Source organism: Corvus hawaiiensis, chromosome 6 (genome assembly GCF_020740725.1).
Source record: "Corvus hawaiiensis isolate bCorHaw1 chromosome 6, bCorHaw1.pri.cur, whole genome shotgun sequence".
In the NCBI taxonomy this organism is placed as follows: domain Eukaryota; kingdom Metazoa; phylum Chordata; class Aves; order Passeriformes; family Corvidae; genus Corvus; species Corvus hawaiiensis.
The window spans coordinates 59,050,578-59,071,088 of record NC_063218.1 but is presented as its reverse complement, the minus strand read 5'-3'; the positions used below and the strand labels follow the sequence as shown (position 1 = coordinate 59,071,088).

Here is a 20,511-nt window from a genome sequence, read left to right as displayed (position 1 = left end):
AATTCACATGCTTGCATTTGCACAGACCAAACACACTAGGAATGACATTCTGAAGGCTGGGAAGGCTGTCAAGGTTACAGTATAACTATATATAAATTGCTCTGTCTCTGAATATTAATAATTTACTAGAAGATACATTGTAAACTACACATACTTATAACAATATTTGTCAAAATTGATTTAGGCATTTTTCGTAAGAGAAGAAAGGAACATTTTTGCTACAAATACATTTCACATTATATTGCTCTTAATAATATTAAAATTTATTTGAAGTAATTAACATAAAAACAAATTTACAGCTGAATTAAATTGAAAAAACAGAACAGGAACATTTACAACCAAGTAACAGACTAAAAACTGGAAATATAAAAAAATTTTAAAAATTTTGTAAATATTTTTCTGTCTCCTGGAACTACTTATGTCACCAGTAGATGCTAACAATCTAAGAACAAACTGGCATGCTAATGCTAAGCATGAACATGTTCTAATATTAGCATCTGCTTTACCTGCTTCAAAATGAAAAATAATGTTAACACAAGGAAGCTACTCCAATAAAAATAATTTAGTGGGTCAAAATAATTTTTCTACGATTTCCATCACAAAACTCTCAAAACTATTTACAAGAGGAAAAGGCAATTCACCCTATTCTCATTTGCTATCCATCCATCCTGCTGGAAATATGGACGAACTCAGAACTAAATCCTATTTTTTTTCTTGGAAACATGAAGTAAAAGATTTTTTGATGTCCTTGATTTAACATCCAGCGGCACATTTCCTTGAGAAAGGCTTCTAACAAAGTTTCTTGACATATTCTGTTCTTGCTTCCTGCTCTTTATTTTCATTCCTAGTGAAGAAAGAAATGCTATTAGAAATAGGGAGACATTCAATAAATGTAAGTAGAATTTAGCCTACATGGACCACCGTTTCAGAATATGCTCAAGAATTTTTACACATTTCTTTCCTTTACTGAAAGCCTAATTTTAATATGCAAAAATGTAATCAATTTTAGCTCAGCAATCCAGTGTTTTAATTGTCTAGAAAGTCGCATGCTTAGACCCTCAACTGGCTTGAGATGCTATCAAAAAGGCACAGTGGTCTATACAAAGGTGTAGGAATATGTAAAAATGTCATTAAGCCTTCTTATTATAGAATAGGATTGAAAAATGAACACTATGTCATTAGAGAAAGTTTTGTCTTTTTAATCTGTAAACAACTTTTCCTCTTAGGTATTTGGTTATGGTTTATTCTGCTCTTGTAATGCACGCTCTTGAAAATAAAGTGTATTTCATATTAAGTTAAACATTGAACAATCAAAACTTTATTCCCATTTCAAAACATGCTTTGCATTACATAGTATCTGAATTCCAGAGTCATGATTGAATAGCGCTAACTTCATAACCTGGTCAGTTGCAGTAGACATTGATACTGATATAACCATGTATGCAATTTGCCAAATAAGTAACTTGGTTAGACAGAATTTAGACTCAGATATTCAGTTTCCAGAAAGCTTCTTGTAATACAACCTCAACATTTCTCATGAATTCAGAATAAGACATTTTCATATGTACTTGCTTCCTCAAAGCAATTTTTACTTAAAAACATGTATGTGCTGTAAAACTGGTGTATTGCCCATGCCGCTGGAAAAAGCTACACAAAAGAAATATTTTTTCACATTGCTTTTCCATTTCATAAGAAGAGCAGACAAAAATTTTAAAACTAATTTTGGATCTCCTCTAAACAGCCCAAGAAGATCATTAAGTGTATCATTGAAAATAGAGAGGAAAAGGAGACAATTGGGTAGAGATGAAGGAAAATTGTACAGATTTAGCACATTAAAATCTGCTGCAGGTGCCAAGCAACTTAGTCCCGTGCACTAGAAAAGGCAGAGGTTTTTATAAAGTTGTGAAGACATTTGTGAACATTCACTGAAAAAATTATTTGTAACTGATTTTATTACAGAAAAGATTTATGCACCTCAGAGAGAAGCCATATAATTGAGGCAAACTTTCACAGAATAGAACTTGCTAATATTATCAGCAGTATGTTAGAAGCAAAATAACTTTTCCTCAGTTATTGTTTTTGCCCAAAATAGCCCCAAATTTTAAGACCAATAAGTCTCCGAAAAAACCTGTTATCTGTTAAAACAAATCAGTGTAGTGTTGCAAAATAAGGCAAACAATTAAAAACAGGCATGGAAATTATTAGAGAATTTTATTTCCTGATAAACCACATTTGGGCAAAATTGGTAATTAAATTCACCAAATTTCTCAACAAGTACATAAACTATTTTAGGTGGAAGACCTTGGCTCTTGGGGAAAAGGTTTTCCCAACAACCTTGTTGAATTTTGATTACATACTATCTATATAACTGACATTCTGATTTTTTTTAAAATAAAGGGATATACTATTCAAACCAATGGCTTAGTATACTATCACAGCAATACATGCTATTAAATTGACAAAATAAATTGAGTAGCAATCTTAATTTTGCACTTGCTGTACAATCACTGTTACCAATGCAGTGTCATCCACTCAAGCTCTGACACTTACCAGACACTTGGGGTACTCGCAAGGCTGCGTGGCTTAACAAGATGTCCTGTCGAATGCGTTTTGCAGAAACCGGGTCTTCCCGGCTGCCCAACACAGTGTTTGATGCAGAACTGGAAAAGTTGCCAGAAAGGTAAAAGTACAGTCATTAAGCTTACTACAGTAGTTTAGGCCTTGCAGTGCAGAAGTACTTTAAATATTATCCAGTGTTCATAGAATCATAACAGAATGCAAACAATAAACTAATTTATTATGTATATCTGTGGATACTAGTCCCTGTTTTCCTTTTTAAAAATTTACAAAAATGCTTCAACTGTGAAAGTAAGAACTAATGTTGCCACTTGTATTAAAAGGCAAGACAATATGTCATATTTTTTTTGAAACTACAGAAGTCAGTTTGATGGTCATCACATACAAATTATACTAAGAAATAATCTTAAGGCATGTTACAAAATCCTTGAAATGACCAAGCTGTGTTTATTGAACAAATCACATTTTTTTATTGCTACAATAACTTTTCTAGGGCCTCCAACACAGTTGGAGGGGGTGGCTTCATTGCAGACAATACTTTTTAACTAGGCTGCAAGAAAACTGTTACAGCTTCAAATTCATTAAAACAAAACCTCTATATTTTATCCATAGCATTTTATGTGATGGACTTAAGGTCTACAGCAAAAATTATGAACCTATCTGATCTCACCCTTTTGCAACTGCCTCACAAATTTCCTCGGTTCCACTCAGCAAGACAGCCTCATAAACAAGCTAATTGTATTTATGTTCCAAGTTCCTATGCTTTTCCTATTCCTGTAACAAATATTGTATTATTTCCACTTTATAGTCCCCTAACTCACACTTTCTTAATAATAATTTTCTGCCTAAATAAAAATATACAGCAAGCAGCAAAGGCTAAGACTTGCCTTGTGCCAGTCCTAAAAATCTACTCATGCATGCTTCTTGCAAGGGAACTTATGCCAATAAGAATGTAATTTGGTAAAATAGTCTCTCTTATGACTGACTTGCCTCTTACCCCTTTATCCTCAAAATACGACTGTTTCAAATTATACTTCTAACGTGGACAATATGACTGAAATTTATATTTTTATTCTAACATTAGAAAGAGATGAATGACTGGAGAGAACCACTTCAATCAGGGAAAGCACGGGAGAGAAAAGAGGGAAAAAGTAAAGAAGAAAACAGAATGAAGGCACACTCTGAAAAGTAGGAGCATATTCCTTTCCTGCTTCACAAACGTGTTTTCATCCCTTCTCTTCATCATCAACTGCTAGACAAAACCATAAAGAATCTCAGTATACAGACAAGTTACTGAGGCAGAATGATCTCTATAAAAGGAATAGAAGTTGTGGGATTTTTCTGTAGTGGAATTCTAACTTGGAAATTGGGAAATATGTTTGAGACACAAAAGAAACAAGGTGAGCAGAAAGAGCTAGTCTTTTGGGAAGAAATAAGCATATACATACATGTTTTAAAATTATTACATAGTTATTACAAAAAAAAGTACTTTAAAAGCCTGTCTGAGAACTTTTATCTTAAGACTAGATAAATCAGGCTCCAGAAGTTCCCACCTCTCCCTAGAGAGAATGTAGAAAAAACTAGCTTGGTTTCAGAAAACAGGTGATTTATTTTGCTAAATTCATAATCAGCTCTTTGAAAATGTGAGCAGTGCCTCTTTTCTCATCCTAGAGCAAAAGAGTTTATTCCTCATCCTAGCAAGATAGTTTAGAACAGTAATTGATAACAATTGGAATAGTAACATGAAACTAGACCAGCTGAATGTGATCTCCTAGGATAATTCTCTATTTTGAAGGTGCTAATAAACAAAAAGGTGCTACTAAACAAAAAGGTGTTTAAGTTTCTTCCATGTCCTGTGATCTATCTATAGACTTGCTCCAACATTCTTGAGATATTCACCATAACACCTGTGTGATGGTAGCTCTACTCACTGTCTAGCAACAGGTGACTCATAACATGATTTTAAAAAAGGTTGTATCAATTTTTGCTTTTGGAAATAGGAAAAAAAAAAAAAGACCAGCTGTTTCATCAGCTGTTCCATAGCTAATCAGGTTTTTAATACATTAAATAAACCCAAAACCAACCAACCACAGAAATACATACACAAAAAAATTACAATTCAACTTATTGTCTATTCAGTTTCAGCTTTTCTGGTGCTCCTACTAACAAGCCTCTTTTAGGGTCATAGACCAGAAGTGATGATATGAAAGTTCTTCCTAGAGCAGATCACAAAAACTAAGTCACAATATATGAGACAGAAAATGAATTATCAGAAAAACAAAGTTGATCATGTAACTATCATCATGTATATTTTTTTCCCTGCTTTTTATTTTGGTAGTTTCTAATGTGTTCCAGAAAAGGCAGAATGCTTTCAAAAAACTTAGATTTTTAATTGATGACGAAATTTCTCTTTTCAGAATTATGTGCCATCTTTCTATTTTGAGTAGACAAGCAGCTACACAAGACATGATATTAGCTTGTAATTATTAAAACAGAAGTTCTTAAACCAAGATTAAAAAAAAAAAAAATCTACTGAAGTTACCTGGAAAAGCAAAAAAAAATTCAATTGAATTCAAACATATTTGAATCTCAACATGTCACATGCAGGTCCAAATGAATTGTACAAGATGCTTTCAGATTTAAAATAGAATATAGAAACTGAAGTAAGAACATAAGAAATGAAAACTCATTTTGTATAGAAGGGTTAGTTTAATCCTACCTTAATACTTTTCTTTTTCTCTGAGCAGCTGAAGTCATTGCCATATACGAGGGCTTCTCAAATACCGGAGCAGAATTTTTGTTTCTTAAGGAAGAAAGATCAAGTCTGAAATAAAGGAATTACATTTTTGTAAAACATATTCTTGGTAAAGTCAAGTAAATTTGTTCTTAACTGTAAACAAATATATGGTAAGTTGAAAACCAAAACTGGAAATTCATTTCATTAATGTTGAAGTAGCTTTGCAGAATTCAGACATACACAGCAGCTTTAAGCATGGCATTTCACAATGTGGTTAAGTATCCATTTTACAGACAGGAAACATAAGGCCTAGAGAAAGTAACTTGCCTGAGGCATCACAATCAGTTTAAAAAATGCTGTATTTTCTTTTTGGTACGTATCTTATAAAACAGGAAAAGCTTTCAACTTCATTTGTTGTCACTAACACACTGTTTTCAAATAATGGCAGAATTGAATCTAATGTTGATCAAAATTGAGGGCTTGATTTTCAAAATGTTGGGTTTATTTATAAAATGGATATAAATGGAAAAACCCACCTGTAAAGACAGACAGGATTAAATTATTTGGTAATATTTCTTGCCCATATAAAAGGAAAATACCTTTGCACAATGCTATTGCTGCATGGCTGTGACTCCTTTACAGATGAGTAAGTAGACATTTCAGTTGTTTCATCTGTACCTTCATAGAGAATTACTGTTGAGTTCATGACGTTTTCATCACACTCTGGGATTACATCACATGTAGTGTCCATAATACTGGCCTTTTTGACTGGCATATCTGTACTACATGCACTGACTTCCTCTAGGCCTGCAAGGTGTAAAGCCTTCTTTATCACAGTCTGAGTATAGAAGCTTTGTACTGGCTTTCTGCAGGAGTCTGGTGTATAGACTATAGGGTAGACTTCCTTGGCAAGAGAATCCTCCAGGTGCTGGAGGCTGCATCGGTTAGAGGCAGGTGGAGTTGGAGCTACGACTGGAGAGTCCATCAGCCTCCTCCTAGTTCTTTTCTGTGGTGGTTCTGTACATTCTAACACTTGTTGTGTATTTTTATTCATTTCTTGCGATGGTGTACCAAAAGAGGTGCCTGTGAAGCGTAAGTAACAATGGTTAGCACATCTAACTGTACGTACTACTTAAATCTTGCATTTTCCCTCCTCTTCCCTACTGAGATATTAGCAGAAATTATTACAAATCCTATTTATTTCATATTCACATCAACTTGATCATATAAGTGAAATTATTTCTATTGCTCCTTAGTCCAAGATGGTATTTGCTCTGTGACACTCAAAGTATTATAAATATGCATAGGTTGGTATAGTTAATCCCAGAGGTTATACAAATAATCACAAGTAAGATATGACACATGCAAGAGGGAACGGAAGAGTAGGGGTATTGGAAATTATTGCACTACCACGACAAAACTCATATTTTAAGGTGGAACAATCAAAGTAATCTACGTCTGACTCCTGATCATAGCCATTTTTTCCCCAGCAAGTACCTTGCAGAATATTGAGAGACTGTTGAAAAAGGAATGACACAGAACCATTTAGAGGGAAAAAATTATCTGACACTGCAAATGAGAAAGCAGGGTTTTGGAAAGGGGGAAGCAAAGTTACCAGGATTCTCTCACCCCACTCTATCAACTGTGGGGAGCAAAGCTCTAGAATATAACTTCCCCCACCCTCAAAAATAAAGCAAGCAATACAGTGTAATTGGCCATTCTCATTCATCCTGATTTAAACTATTTTTCTTGAAGTATCATAATGTTTTTCTTTTCAGGCAGGTGGTAATAAAGGCAATCTACAAAGTAAGACAGAAAAGGCCTTTCTTTTATTCAAGCTTTCAGTGAAGGAGGATCATTTTAAGACACAGCTCACTGTTCAAATGGGTAGGCAACTGGTGACTTACACAGTTAATAACAAAAAAACTATGGAATTTCTTTTTTAAACAAATCAAGAGCAGGAGAGGGCTGTCAAAACCCCAAGTGCTTTTATATTTAACTTCCAGTGCAAATTTAAGAAATGAAGCCTAGTATCCTTAAAATACCTGTGGATTGGCTCCCCTTCAGCTGGCAGCCACAGATTCATACTTCTCCTTTCTGCATTGCCTACTCCATGCCTATGAGCAACTAAACTGCAAAAAGAACCCCTGCTTTTTAAATTCATGCAAGTTACTCAGGAATTAGGTACGGTATTCCTAGTACAGTGTTGATAAATATTTATTTCTTCTAAATTTCATTCTATTTTTGCCTCAGACTAAGAAAGCTAGTTTGAACTCCTCAGTCTGAATGCTTCTATAGTTCTCTCTCATGCGTTAACACTTAGGGCATTTCAACTGTTCTGAAAACATTCTTTGAACAGGACAAAGACTGATTAAAAACATGTATGTATGGTATTATTTCACCTCCACAAGCTTGATTTGTTACAGAAAGCAAGGCTTAAATAGTTGCAGTTTTTTCTCTGCTTACCATTTCTCAGGCCCCATTTAATTTTTACCTCATTGACCAGTTGCAACCCAATTTGCCAAGATGCTTTAAAAAAGCCAATTCCCCAAGTACCCTGAGAAATCAGATGTCTTGGGGAAACGGCCCAAGTAAGATCTTCATTGAAGAAAAGCCAATGAGGGATGATCTCGGCACCGTTGTTGCCTACACACTTCGGTACTAGACATGCCATACAATTGGATACCCAGCTACATGAGATGATGCCCAATTAGAAAATACAAAATAGAGCTATAAGAGACAGCAAAGGATTTAAAAGATCACAGTGAGACCTATACCTGTTCCAGGAGGATAGAACAGGTAGTATCAAAGTGTGTACAAGGAGTAAGTAAATGAGATGGTTAGATATAGGCCACATGTCTATTCTATGTAGTCACAACTTAATTCAATATTGAAAACTTAATTATTCAACTTAGAAAAAACAAAGCAAACATTTATTCCTCACTTAGGGGCTTAGTGTCAGAATGAACAATGTTTAAGTTCCTTATGGGAAAAGTAGTGTGGACAATTACATGAATGATTACAATTTTAATACATGAACGATTACAATTTTATTACATGAACGATTACAATTCTATTATGTTGCTTCCAGCTTTGAAGAAACAAATACATAGAAAACTTGGGCCTGAGAGGACTACATGAAATAATTGAACTGTGAATTTGTCTATGTGTGCACCTATGTAAAGTTCACTTTATGTATGTAAAGGACTTTTTCTCGGTTAAAATGCAAAATATATTATTTTCTTATACCACATCTAATCCATGACCAGCTTTCACCAGGTGAAATGCAGCAGGTTGCTGACATGCAGTGCCTTGATTGTAATCTAAACACTAAGTTAATTCATATATTCTCCATGAGTAGTGGAATGGAAATAGCAGTAAAACAGGGCCTGAAAGTTGCCCAAAAAATCTTTACCTCCACCCAAAATAAAATAGGCCCATTGTGATAAAGATGTATTTCTCCAAGACTTGGTAGGATTTAGTAACAAACAAGAAACTTACTTATGAACAATTTAAAACAACTACTCTCTGACACTATCAACAATGCTATGCCTCATTACTGTGCTTGCTTTTTAATTTTGTTTTAATGAGTACAACATATACTTCAGTGTAATAGACTAACAGATCTTTAAAAAAAAAATTCAAGTCATCACAACCAAAAATTGAATCCAAACCTTTTTTAAAAAGACTTTTGATGTCTTATATTCGTAAATACAAGAATAAGGTTTATATAACCTAGTGTTTGAAATAACTATCCATTAAACGCCTCAGGACATTTAAAATATTCATTTATTAGATTTTATTCCTACTTATATGCATCTGAATGTCTGTTTCAGGAAAAATAATGGTTAGAATTCTATTAGTCCATTGTTACATTAGGACAGGGAGGTTTCAGTTTCAGAAAGTTTGCTTACTGTAAGACACTGAGGTTTTGCTAATGTCCTAAAGTTACTAGAAGGAAGTCTGATGGAGAAACATTTTGGTGGGAGTGCCAAGGTTTAGAAGCTTCTACAGGCCTAAATATTGGAAGCATTTTAAAATTAACTGTAAATGAAAGCATTTAAATCATTAACTAAATACGTAAAGAACACAAAGATACTGCCAACATAAATAATTTGATGAATTCCATTATAATGGACAGCATTTTGTACTGTAATACAAGTAAACTAATAATGATAGTTGCAGGAATTCTATATAAAGCAACTATAAGCTGTTAGCAAAAACAAAGACCTATTTTTAAAATTTATTTATTTCTGAATAAAACTCGTTGTAAAACTAAGTTAAAACACAACAAGCTTTTCTTGTCATTAAAGTGTTAGAAATCATATAAAATACTTAAGAAGTGTCCCTCCCCATAGCTTTTTGTGAAATTATTATGTTGCTCCTAACACAGTAAACAGGTAAACAAACATCATCAGCAGTATCGTACTTAACTTGGCTTCACTAAGTAACATAAACCAAATACGATGCAACAAAAACAACTCCAAAATCCTAATTCCACTTTAGCTTGTTGTTCTACTGTATATAGCTCCAAACAATTACAATCTCAGGTAAATAAAAATACAGCAAGGAAAACATTTGGACCCACAAAATAAAGAATTGCCAGTGTTTCTATTTCCATCTTATTAAGGAAGCAAGATACTGAAGCTTCTTTTTGCAAGTGCTTTTAAAAGCTACTATTGAGAAGTTTATGCAAAAGGGACTCAGACAACTGAAGCTGCTACAGAAACTCTACTATATCCATAAATTTCTAAATACATGGTACTGAAGATGATACAGTGGAGAAGCAAGTAGGGCTATTTATATTTCCTTAAAGAACAAATCTAAACAGTTCCTGAATGGATGTCTAAGGGTAATCATTAAGTATTGTCATTATTTTCCTACTGAAAGATAAACAACATGCTCCAACTTTAAAAAAAAAAAAAAATTCAAACCTGTTCCATAATAAGGCAGAGAAATTATGTTTATAGTCTATATTTGCTTCATGTTTTATAGCTACCTCAATCTTTTGCATCAATGTCATCATAATAATCAGTAATATTTTTTATTTCATATACAAAAATGAATCACTTATGTACTTTACAGAACAGCCAAAGTTAACCTGATGAAGTAGCTTAAAAGAAAAATTTGGAAGTTTTATTTCTGTAACTAGTACTTTCAGCTACAATGCTTCTCTTTAAAAATTAACATTATACCAAACATATTTTAGAGTAGAGATCACATATTTGCTGATCCTTAATTTCAGGCTGATGTTTATAAAACACAATTGTCAAAATTCTTTAAGATACTATTTAAGAGATTCACTCAGAAATTAAACATAAAAGCCATCATCCACTGATCAACCACCAGTGATATGAGGTGGTTTTGTTCCGTAGTTTGTTGTATCATTTGTCCCAAAAGACTACTCGGAAGTACTGATTTATCTGACAAGAAACACAGCAATATCAGATATTTACAGCCCTGTGCATTAATACAAGAAGCAGAATGCACTATGTGTGAAACATGAGTCACAGCAAAAGTGAGCAGAGCTCATGGCAAAACTACTCTGATGAATTGAGTTAGTTCTAATTGACATTAGGGACAAAATAATGGCCAAGACTTCTCTTCTTCTGGAACTCATGCTAATACATGCATAAGGGGATTATTTCTGGAAACTGTGCTAAATTAAGTCTACCAGGTTGTTCTGCTAAAGTGAAATTAAATATTAATGTATGCATTTCAATAAACATTTCTGGGCTACCACTGATTGATCAAATTACAATTCTAATCATACATTTTCATTCTTTAACAACTGACTCATGGAATTCCAAATTGCAAATGAGGTCTAGTCAAGGCATTTCAATTATTTAATATTCCTTTGACCCAAAGGCATCATCACTGTGATGGCAAGTTTCACAACAGTTTCACAAACAACAGCTGTGAACTGAAAAAGGCCCATATCCAGGCTGCATTCTTGCAAGTCCCAGTGATCAGGTGTACTGTTTTACACAGCATGAGAAAAAATACTTAGAAATCACATAAGACAGTAAGAAAGAGCTGCTTAATAAGACAAATCTTTCCTATTCCAGACGTGTTTTTCCTGCTTTTAATCAAATCTTTTACTATGTACAACTATACCCCAATTTTTTCTGCCATACAAAATAAAAAATTGACTTTTCAGATCAGAATGTTTGTGACAAGGGGAGGCAATAGATGCCTTTTTTTCTTCCTCTCATAAATCAATTCCATTCTCTCAGTGGTAATGTACAGTAAGGCTTCTGGAAATGAGATGCTTGAAACAGTGCCAAGAACTTCCCCATTCACAGAAATACTTGCAAGTACCAGTCAGAGCTCTCCAGCCCTCAGTCTGAATTCTGAATACTGTATGGCTCCCCATTAATGAACACTTCAGAATGGATGCCCAAATACATTCTTAAATGAACCTGTTTCCATAGCTCGTGCTTTCTTTTACACAGTTAAATTGTTCATCACATTGCACATTTATGGTTACATGAAGCGTACAGAAGCTTAATCCAAATTTTTAATGTATGTGTCAAAAAAGAGAGAAGATATTGGAAAGCCAGCATTTTCTGTAAAAAGCAACAATTTTTACTTTTAATTAAGGTCAGAATTTTAAATGAGGTGTTTAAAGGTTTCAAACGCTAAAGGAGAAACAAGATAGAGAAGGAGGCCAAGTCCTGGAGTAAAGCACTACACGTGCTTTAACAAACCATATGAACTTGAATTATCTTTCACTCGAAATCAAGAGCTGATTCACAAGAATTGACTATCTTGATAATTTGACCATAGAAACAGATATTGAATGAATGGCCAGAAAACATCTTTATCTTTTCCTCCCACACTACGACTTTATTATATTTAAGAGACTCTTTACACAGAAGAAATCTTCATTAGAAACAAAGATTTAGGCATTACTGGAAATCAGCTGAAATTCTTTGCTATTTAGAAACTCCTGATAGGAAGAAGGATCTTATAACAAGATAATACCAAAATCAATTAATACAATAAAGTAAGAACATTTAGAATTATATTCCAAGAACCTACTTCATAGAAGACCTTTAACAAAACCTAGAACAAATCCCCCTACCCTTTCAGTTTTGCTATCCTTCTCTTTACAATTTTTAAATTCCTTTTCCACATCAATTACTAGTTTGACTTCCTTCTTCAGGACCAGCTAGCAAATGCAGTTAATTCCAAAGAAACACACAAGAAGTTAAGGTCTTGGTTTCATAGTTTTACCTATTCTGCAGAAATTATGTAGCTGCTTTGACCTTTGGGAGACAGTGCTTGTAAACAGAAAAGTTATTTGTGTGACTTAAAATACTTTTTATGTGAGAACAGCCAATAGCAATTAATTTGCATTTGAACATTGTCATGGTTCTCCGAAAGAACTGCAGGCAAAACTTTAGTGTCATTAAAAAAGTTTCTGCAATGATTACTGCCTCATGTTCTGCAACACACAGAATTCAGCACCGTCTTTAAATACAGATGGTTTCCTGCATCACTACCAATTTAAATACATAGTAACTAAACAGGGACCTGTAGTTTGTTAATTACTGAAACTTCCAAATATGGATAAGGCACTGATACTTACGGCATGGGGTGTTTGGTCTGCTCACAAGCTGCGGGAATGAAAAGATAGCTGACATTTCTACTTCATGGTTTTGATTTTGATTCTTTTCAGTCTGGTCAGCCCAAGCTACCGATTTTTGTCTTTGAATCAGTTGCTCAACCTCTGCAAATTCAGTCTCACTTAAGTCATTTGTCAACCCAGCTTCTTTCAAAATCAGGTATTGCTTGCGAAGAACTGGAAGTGCAGTATTTAGTACTCTGTAAAACAGCAAGAGGCACGACAAGTTTGCTTAAGAAAACATAATTTTAACTCAGAAAACAAAAAGTTTGAGAAAAATCTTACTTCTGTTTCAATTAAAACTAAATTCTCTAAATAGGTCTTCTCAAGTTACACGTCAGAATGTAAGTCTTATCACACCTGCCCCAAAACCATACTTACTTTTCTGTTTGCTTATAATACTGATCTTGAAGGGAGACCAGAGACAACATGTGTTCAATCTGGGCTTTCAGGTCCTGAACTTCTAGGTTTAAATGCCAATACTGCAGATCTTGACAAAGTTCCTTTGGGAAATTAGGAATAAAAATGAAAATCAAACAGCTATACATCAAACTGGTAGGAAGAAACTAAAATTTAAACTAAAAATAATATTAGATCACCCTATATTGAAAACTAAAGATGGAGTGGAGCTATATTACTGTAATAAAGTTTTATGGTAGAAAAGTATGAATTATTTGATTTTTATTTACATCCATAAATATAACTTTGTAGAGTCCTTTGACCAATAGTGTGTATGGTGCAATTAGCATTAAGAATCCAACAGGCACACATGGATGCTTATCTATGCATACCAAAGATGTTTGCCTCTGTCTGTTTACTCTCCCCATACATTTTACTTTATTTCACTTACTAAGCTGTTCTTAACTCAGAGGTTTTACCCTTTTACCAATTCTCCTCCCCATCCCCAACCATGACAAAGTGAAAGGCATTTTACTTTTGGAATACACCCTTCTTGACCCAGAAGGCACATTTCATTTTCAACACGGTGCAGCCATTTGGTATTTTCCTCAAAAAGATTGGTCTCCTCTTCTTTTTTCTTCTGCATGCGTACATAGTGGCTATTAAGTGCTGCAAGCCTTTGATCCCGCTTGCAAGTGGCCTTAAAGAAAAAATCCCCCCCCAAAAATAATCAGCATTTAAGGTGGAAACTTTCAAATTATGTTCACCAAATTCTCTTTATATATAAATTTTTTTTTCCTTACTTTTATATAACATAACCAAATAGTTCCTAGTAACTCAAGGATGAATATGAAGAAGCAATTTTTCTGTCTTCCTTATGCAGTATGTCCTACAAAAAGCCTGCTAAAGGATAAAGCATTGGGTAAAAGGAAAATCCTCTATCTTCAAACATCAAATTCTTCTGATGTTTGTACTGTTTCTGAAATATGAAAACTAAAAGGCACAAAACCAGCAACAGCAAGTTGGATATGAGCAAGATAGTGTCCTAACAAGGTAAAGGGCACTCTTTTCTAGTCAGAAGACAACTATACTCTGCTGTTACCTCAGAAATTAGGTCACTACATCAATAGTCATAGAGGAGTGATAATCTGTGTGTCTCATTTTTAATTCAATATTTATGCATTAATTCATTACACAATTACTTAAGCAAAATTTACACAAATATACCAAAATGAAGAGATGATACCCTGCACTACATTACAGAAAACTCACCTTTTCTACTCTTTCTTCAGAGCACATCAGTTGAATTTGTTCATGACATTGATTCTGGTAATATTTCTTTAGTGTATTTTCTTTCAGTTTCATTTCCACGTTGAGGTATTCTTTTCTGATTTCCTCACGGTTTGCAAATACATTTTTAAGGATTTCTTTGTATCTAAAGCCGAAGAATAATAATTAATTATGTATTGATGACTTTTTATGCCCATCTCCTTTGGTAGGGGAATTTTCAATTCCAAGTTAATAAGATAAGTATGAAGAAATTAAAAGGAAATTAGTAAAGCCTATTATAGATGAGCACTAAATAAAATGTCAGTAAATCTGTAAGAATGTTTAAGTATTTGAACTGAAAATGGGATGTGAAATTTTGAAGGAGTCACTAAAAATAAACCTTGTCATACTTATGAAGACAACACTGGGATTTAAAAGAAAAGACCTATGTGAAGAAGCTTTAGGATGCCTTTCTCTAACTCCAAAAGATACTAAACACCTATGTTCTCTACTTCTTACATCAATTTATTAAACAGATCAGACTACTGTTGCCATAGACACAGTGTTCAAAGAACCTGCTAGCTATCCTCAAAAAAAGGAAAACCAGAAACATCTTCAGTTACTCACTTTCCCTGAAGCAGCTGTACAATTTTCATCACTAACGGACAAGAAAAATCAGAACACTCATCATGTTTTAACACATGATAGGCTAATAGGGGGGAAAAGCAAAGTAGTGGTAGATGGTACTCAAGGAGTTACTGAGTAACCAGTTTTCTGGTTACCCCTAGTCTGCAACACAAGTCAGAGTAACAAGAATAAGAAGACCTGGAAGCATTGCCATACTGCAATATAACTTTCACTCGTGGTACTTTTTCACTTCACTCCTGAATACTGAAAATGTTTCAGTACAGAATGGCCAAAAGATACTGTATATCTCAATAATGACCAACCTTATATACAAAGTATTTCATTACACGCTATGTTGTTAGAAATTTACATAAAAATAAAAGTACAGCTTAACATGCAACTGTTCCAAAGACAAGCAACGTTAGAGGTTACAGAGTTTTTAGTATTAAAACCCCCCCCCAAAATTAAAAGCTGTAAAAATGCTAAAAAAACCCAGGTTCAACTCCAGAACAAGTTGAAGAGACATTCTTGTCATGTAATTGACTTCTTGCCAGTGTCTCAGAAGTAGCAATTCTATTTCATAGTCTAAAGTTTGAATAACTGAGTCCTTTATTCTAGTGTTTTATTACTCTCCTTTTAAAAAGAAACAGAATTAAGAAAATAATTCTTCTCCACAGCTTTAGAAATACAAGTTTTCCCCAAGTGTCTAGAGGATGATGCTGTTGATCTTGGTAAAAAAGTGTACTAGAACTCTCACAGAATTTAGAAGTATTATTTCTTTAAGGAACTGATGCCTTTTCCTGGTCTTAAAATCAAGAATCAAACACGGTTAGAAGGGGAAAAAGGGATTTTACCTTGGTATTTATTTTAAGGATCCTTAGGTGCACACATCCTGGTGGAATGCACCGAAATGCACCCTGCAAAATGCCCACCCCAAAACATTATAGGTTTTACTAATTAGCATATCTATCAAAGATTCCCCAGTGGGAGGCTCAAGTGAGCCCCTCTCCCCAAGGAGCCCTCTCCTGGATGGTTCTATCTTAGTTTACAGAATGTGTTCTGGAGAGGACCTTGGGGTCTGGGGCACACTGATCCCTAGCTACGAAGCTTCTAAAATGTTTAATCTCTCAGCTTGACAAACAAGTCCAAGAATGTAGGCAAAAAGCACTATGAATACAGTTGTAATAAGGTATAACAGGGGTATAAAAGAAAAGGCAAAAAATCATCATGGCATCAGAACAGTAACAGGTTAATGGACTCTATGATCTTTGAGGTATTTTCTAACCTAAAAGATCCTATGATAATGAAACAGTCAGCTGCAGAGTATCAGAGTTCTTACCCTACACTGTTCCTATCTATACTAATATACCACCGATTGCACACTGCTTGGAGAATTTTTGTCCTCCATAGTATTCATAGAAACATGGTTCCTCCCAGCTGCTTGGGAAACACAGCAATACGGAACCAAAGTGAATCCTCTCAGTTTCCATCACAGTAGAAAGCTGGGTATAATTCAGACAAGGGTGCAGATTCTGATTCTATATACACTCCTTATAAGGAGCCATGACTGGTAAACCAACCTCTTGTGTACATATATTCACCAGTGTTCCAAATATAGCATAAAGTATAGAAGCCTTTGTGAAGTTCCTGCCCTGAGCTGGATTCAGTCTTTCAATAAGCACACTTCTGTTCTTTACTTGAAAAATTACAAAGTTATCCTGTAGGCATATCCAGGGTGTGAACCCCCTATACTACCTAGTGTCAAAGAGGTCAAGGTTGTAGCTCTTGAGACAATGTCCACTGTCTACCTCAACAGGCTCAAGACTTGAAGGATTGGCAGACGACACATCTCCAAGCTTTAGGCAGAAGGAGGAATGACTTTAAGGTTTGAAGAAGCAAGTGGTGTACCCAGTGAGTCTCTTTCAGATAAAAGTGACACAAATCATGGGTAGTTGGACTGAAATACAAGATCATGGATATGGCTCTCTTCCCTGTCCCAACTAGAAGGGAGAAGGCAGCACAATACCTTCAAAACCTGTGGGAGAAATCAACTCATTACCTACACCATCAGTATGATGAACCTGGCAGGATACTCATCAGAAAGAAGAGAATGAGACATCCACATCATTTCTGATATCCAGAGGGAATGGGATAGGCTTACATGTGGCCCTGTGGATATTCCGTAACAATAAAATGCAAACAAACACTCTCTGACCAGAAAATCTTGGCATAGACTATGTCCAGCCTTTTGAAGAGGTATTTTAGAGACCTTGCCTTTGACTGACTCTTCCCACACACAAAGAATGAAATAAAGGGCAAATCACAGGAAATTAAATCAATCTTAAAGACATACAGTGCAAAAATATGCAGGAAAACTGTCAGAACTATCAACATGACTTAGAAACCCACACTTCTTTTGAAAATTCAATTTAAATAACCTGAATGAAAGGGTTTATTGAAATGTCTGGAATGCCACTAAAATAAAGCACAGTTAGAAAATATCTTGCTTCGAATGGTTTTTTACTTCACCTCAAAGTTTTCCAGGTTAAAAAATAGCACATTCAAAGGGCTAAATAAAAAAAAAAGTTAGCTGAATCAACTTAGGTGAGTAATTGTCAGAAATATGAGATGGGATATGCAGAGACTCATCTCCTGAAAGTCTTCTGCTCCAAAACCTACCCTCTTCATAGAATACAGTGGCTTCTACAACAAATCGATACCTCACATTTTAGTTCGTAACTTTTTATGTTCTCTCATGAGACGGTCACATGAGAAAAGATAGACAGGAACATTACCAAGAAGAAAAAGAGGCCAAGAAATATTAAAGCAGTAGAAAATAAGGAATCTACAAACATAAATTGAACTCTTTGTAGAAAAATTTCCAGGTTTTGTCACTCTCAAACCTTGCAGGAAAGATACCACTTGAATTAGTGTCTGCCAACAGTCGCAAGAGCTGCTGTCATTTATGCAAACTACATTCTGCCTACCCACAAACACAACCTGCTAAGAAGCTTTGCTGGAAGTCAGCATTCATATGCTCCTTCCTGTCACATGTCATTTCCTGCATCCCCCTCTTTCATTTTAAATCCACCACCAAATTGCTGTAAAAAGAAACAACATGTTAAGCAAAGCCATACCTAGATCTAAGTAAAGCAATGTTAAAATGAGGAAACCAATATTGAAGAGAGTAGGTTTGTTTTACAAATGCTTTTACAAGTTAGACAAACTCCAGCCTGCAAGCAAGCTCATGATATGATTCATTTACCTTTCTATTTCCACTTGCTGGTTGTTTGAAAGTTCTGCAGTATTATGATTTTCAGGAATGCTTGCTTGCTTTTCTTCGTATTTTCTCAGTTTCTCCTTCAACATTAGGATCTAAACCAAAAGAAGCACCTTTTAGTTGAAATAGGTTGTTTTTTCTTTTTTTAAAAACTATCATTCTGTGCTGATATTCAACAGCTTTACAAATGGCAGCAGGTGATACTCCTCTCAGAAGACAAAATTCTCTTACTTAAAAATACATTAGAACCATATTACCTTATAGATTCAATCCCATAAACTACTTTTTATATTCAAATAAACAGTTAACCTTTCAACTTCTTAACAACAGATTTTTATACATACCTCTTGCTTTTGTTCATTGCAAATTTTAACATACTGGCTTATGTAACTGTCCAAACTAACAACGTTGCTCTTCAACTGTAAAGAAACGAGTTAGAATTTAAAGGCAGCTCCTTTGTGTTTTCATGCATAATAAACACACTGTGTGTAAGCACTACATAGTTACACGTACACTATATTATGAGGAAAGAGATTAATAAAATCCTGACTTGCACAACAAGAATAAGACTGTCAGCTTTTGCTGTCATCTGTTGCACACCCATGGCCAGGACATTTCCCTCAACAAACTGAAAATAATCACATTTACATGTGCAAGCATATTTTGCATTTATTCAGATTAGTTTCACTATTTAATGCCTATCTTGTGCATTTTATTATAAAAGCTGCCATTAAGTATGCAACAAATGGAAACTACAGTGAACCCTGTATTACATAAAAAGAATTAGGAGCTACAATAAAAAAAGATGATGAAAACTAAAATTAAAGCAATAGAGAGCAGAAACAGGACACTCCAGCTTTTCATCTATCAATACAATCTCACTGAGCTACTTGACTCCAGCTGAATTCTACCGGTACAAACCTGGACTGGCTCTTGTACAACTGGCCAGAAATTTCTTTAATATACTTTACAGTTCTCTGAGAAAGTAACAGCAATATACTAAAAAAGGATGTGAATTCTACCAGCTAAGGATTATTTCTAGATTTCATGCTCACAAAACAAACTGTTTCAAACTGGCAGCATCATCTCATTAACAAAGTTATGTTGCTTTTAGGCCAGATCTAGGATCTACTATATATCTACTACACCTATCACTTAGATAAGGAAGAGTTGACTGTAAAGAAAGAAGATGTAATGCAACAAAATTTTGACACAAAAGTGAAGAAAAATATAATATTCCAAAAGAAATCATTCTTCTTTTAATACTGCATTATTGTACTTTGACAAGAGATAATAGATACCAATATACTCACAGATGACTTGATATCCTTTGCTCGGTTTGCATACTTAAGAGTATTATAGGTATCATCATAAAACAAAGAAGATGGGCTAATAGCAGCTATCATTATTGTTCGGCAATTTCCTCCAAGAGAATCTTTCAATAAACGAGTAAGCTTGCTGTTTCGATAAGGAATGTGTTTCTTGCTCTAAAAAGAGTAATATATATTTTTATGGTTTAGTCAACTGTACTTTAAATAAAAGTCTGCTTAGAATTTCAAGAGTGACACAAAACATGACAAACAGCCATGAAACTTTTCTTTGACATAAGTAATTTTTCTTAAAATTATCTATACATCTCAAACAGTTTAAATCTCTTGGAACTGTTCAACACCTTTACAACACATGTATTAGCTAGATTACTTTCTGATGTCTGGATATGTAACTCCTATTTTTGTGATGGGGCAACTAACAGAAAAAGTAAACTACATTAAACTACTTTCAGTTTACAAAATCATCCAGATTGGGAAGGACCTCTAAAATCCCTCTAGTTCAATACCTCTGCTCAAAGCAGGGTCAGTTAGAGTAAGATGACAAGGACTATGCCCAGTAGGGTTTTGATTATCTCCAAGGATGGAGAGTACACAAACTTTCCAGGCAACACATACTCTGCTTTACGAAGCTACAGAATTTTAATTTCATTCTGCTAAGTTT

The 20,511-nt window shown here is 34.5% G+C and overlaps 1 protein-coding gene across 3 annotated transcripts in view; it reads right to left on the bottom strand.

Annotated features, from left to right (window-relative positions):
• Positions 1–251: 251 nt before the first annotated feature.
• The window catches only part of KIF18A (kinesin family member 18A), a 32,183-nt gene continuing 11,923 nt past the window's right edge, over positions 252–20,511 (bottom strand). For 2 of the 3 annotated variants that reach the window (XM_048307034.1, XM_048307033.1), the window contains exons 7-17: positions 19,833–20,006; positions 18,864–18,938; positions 18,505–18,614; positions 14,616–14,778; positions 13,879–14,043; positions 13,326–13,447; positions 12,909–13,144; positions 5,914–6,397; positions 5,297–5,401; positions 2,551–2,660; positions 253–844 (exon numbers count right to left, since the gene is read on the bottom strand). In XM_048307034.1, coding sequence (XP_048162991.1) covers positions 696–844; positions 2,551–2,660; positions 5,297–5,401; positions 5,914–6,397; positions 12,909–13,144; positions 13,326–13,447; positions 13,879–14,043; positions 14,616–14,778; positions 18,505–18,614; positions 18,864–18,938; positions 19,833–20,006 — 1,893 coding nt within the window. In that variant the 3' untranslated portion in view covers positions 253–695. Of the gene's footprint in view, positions 845–2,550; positions 2,661–5,296; positions 5,402–5,913; positions 6,398–12,908; positions 13,145–13,325; positions 13,448–13,878; positions 14,044–14,615; positions 14,779–18,504; positions 18,615–18,863; positions 18,939–19,832; positions 20,007–20,511 lie in introns of all 3 variants that reach the window. The other variant, XM_048307035.1, reaches the window with a different exon arrangement.